At 51.3% G+C, this 2,275-nt stretch overlaps 1 protein-coding gene across 1 annotated transcript in view; it reads right to left on the reverse strand.

The window, feature by feature from the left end:
* Positions 1–2,141: 2,141 nt before the first annotated feature.
* The window catches only part of CDR2L (cerebellar degeneration-related protein 2-like), a gene marked incomplete at its 5' end in the record, with an annotated part of 5,252 nt that continues 5,118 nt past the window's right edge, over positions 2,142–2,275 (reverse strand). The window contains one exon of the mRNA XM_010149018.1: positions 2,142–2,270. Coding sequence (XP_010147320.1) covers positions 2,142–2,270 — 129 coding nt within the window. The remainder of the gene's footprint in view (positions 2,271–2,275) is intronic.

The following is a 2,275-nucleotide window of genomic DNA, read 5'->3' on the forward strand; positions in this document are numbered from 1 at the left end:
CTCCTCTGGACTCGCTCCAACCCATGTTTCTTTTCATTCGAGAAGAGAATAAAGCATTAGAGAATATATTTAAGCCAGCGTGTGCTGAACTGTGATGCCGATTCACACAGGATTGTTGAAAATGGAAAGCGAAGGCTCCTCTTCCCACACCTCAGCAGCGACCCGATGGCTGCAAGCGTGAACGTTGCCTGACTTCAGACATCCCCTGCTACAAAAGTCGAAGCAATAGGGTGGTGAACGCCCCGAGAAAAGGAACAACGATGCTTCTGTTGCTGCTGCTGTTATTTTTTTATTTATTTAATTTTATTAGACAACTGCTTTCCATTATAAATAAATAAGGCATGAAGGTTCTCCATACAGTTACAGAGCTGGTAGCCACAGTCGTGCGCGTGGCTCCTAAGGTTTCTCGAGTCTTGGGGCCACAGGGCACCTGAAAATGCAGAGCGTGGAGGAGCGGAGCGTTCAGTGCTGGGTGGTTTGGGGAGGAGACGGATACGGTTTGGGCATCGCACTCCTGCCAACTTACCTCCGTGGTACTCAGCTTAACACAAGAGGGAATTTTGGGGGGTGTTTTGCATTAATTCCATGTAAGTGAAAGAAAGGTAGCTTGGAGGATAATTACATTTTAACAGTCTTCCCCTCCAAAGCCAGATACTCATTTATTTTTCTCCATGTTGCAAAACCCCAACCATTTCCCCAAGATTTTGGGATGTAAGCTGGTGAAAACAGAATCCCGCTCTGGCCTGACGTTTGCCTCCAGGCAAGCAGAGAATAGGTAGCTTACACTGAACAGCTCGTTTCTGGTGGCTCGGTGCTCGGGGTGTTGCCTATGGTGTAAGGAAATGCTGCTTCTCTGCCTACAACGCGCGTCTGACTGTACAAGGTCAACGTCTGGTTCATGGAAAGTGGAAACTGGTGATTTCCTGAGACTGCAGTGGCCTTTTGGCTGTGTGTTCGCATGTCCGTGGAAGCAAAAGTGAGATTTCGGTGCTGGAAAGTGAACTGGGATGTGAGAGGTGACGACCTCTGGAGACAGTATCTCAGCCAAGAAGGATTATTTTCAGCAGAAAACTGAAATCTGTCCCCTCAGCTGGGGAGATGTCCAGAGTAAAAGCGTGGAGCGATGCGTGACCCGCGCTACGGCCAGGGCCAGAGCTCCCGGCACCTGGTGCGATGCTTTTATCCCTCCGCTTGCACGCGAGTCGCGGGCAGCCAGCTTTGCGAGTCCATACAAGCTGTATTTGAGGAGTTTGCTACAACGGGGCAATGGCAGCCTCTGGAAGAGCACAGCACAGAGGGCTGGTACCCAGACCGTGAGGTGACAGCATGTCTCGGATACTGTCATAGCACTTCTTGTCTAGCGTATGGGAAAGCCCTGGTCGCCAAGTTCCTACCGGGCACAGCGCTTCACCTGGGCTGAAATACCGGGGCAGATTGAAAGCGAGGAAATCCCATATGCCTACCAAGTCTGGAGAGTAGGGACTGAAATACTAAGTGATGCCGATGACGACAGAACGATCGGTTTTATGTTTCTCTTCAAGTTTTTCCAGTTGCAATGAGCTTGCATTGTAAATAGCTGAAAAACCTGACTGATAATGGCTTAAATAGCAAGAACACAGTGCCCTTTGGGGAAGGGAAAGGTGTAGATGGAAGCCTCTCGGGTACAAGCGTAGGTTCTTGGCCATCAAACCGAAGTGGAGGGTTGGGCTGGCGTGCTGGAGCAGCCCCTGGAGCGCGGATGGCTTTTCGTTTGACCCAGCGGCGGCAGGACGCTGGGGGACAGCCAGGCTTTCGCTTGCGGGTGATCGGGCCGTAAGACGGGCTGAAAAGGGTGGAGGAGGTGGTGGGTTTCCTTTTTTCGTGGTGCGGTTTTACGTGGCTGTTGCCATGCCTGGCAGGGGCAGCAACTCATGCAGATCCGTCGTACAGTTTCTGAAATCCTCTAACTACAATGTACAATTGTCCCAACGACATGTCCAGAGCTCAAGCTTAAAAAAAGTGAGTTGAGTCTCCGTGACGTTTTCTTGCTCGTAAACCTCTTGAACCTTCAAAGCAGTGGGGCCACGTGGCGTTTCCTGGGGGCTGGAGAGAGAAGACTTGGCCGTCGCGATTGCACGTGGGGGTTTGCAGAGGCGCAGGACTCATTTGCTGCTCTTGTTTTTCACCTTTGTGGCGTTGATGTCTGCTTTCGTTTTCTGGATGCGGGAGAAGATCTCCTTAAAAAGAGCCTTGTACTCGGGCTGGCTCTGCTCCAGCCGCTTGTCCACCGCCTCCA

Source organism: Eurypyga helias, unplaced genomic scaffold (assembly GCF_000690775.1).
Source record: "Eurypyga helias isolate BGI_N326 unplaced genomic scaffold, ASM69077v1 scaffold22443, whole genome shotgun sequence".
Taxonomy (NCBI): Eukaryota; Metazoa; Chordata; class Aves; order Eurypygiformes; family Eurypygidae; genus Eurypyga; species Eurypyga helias.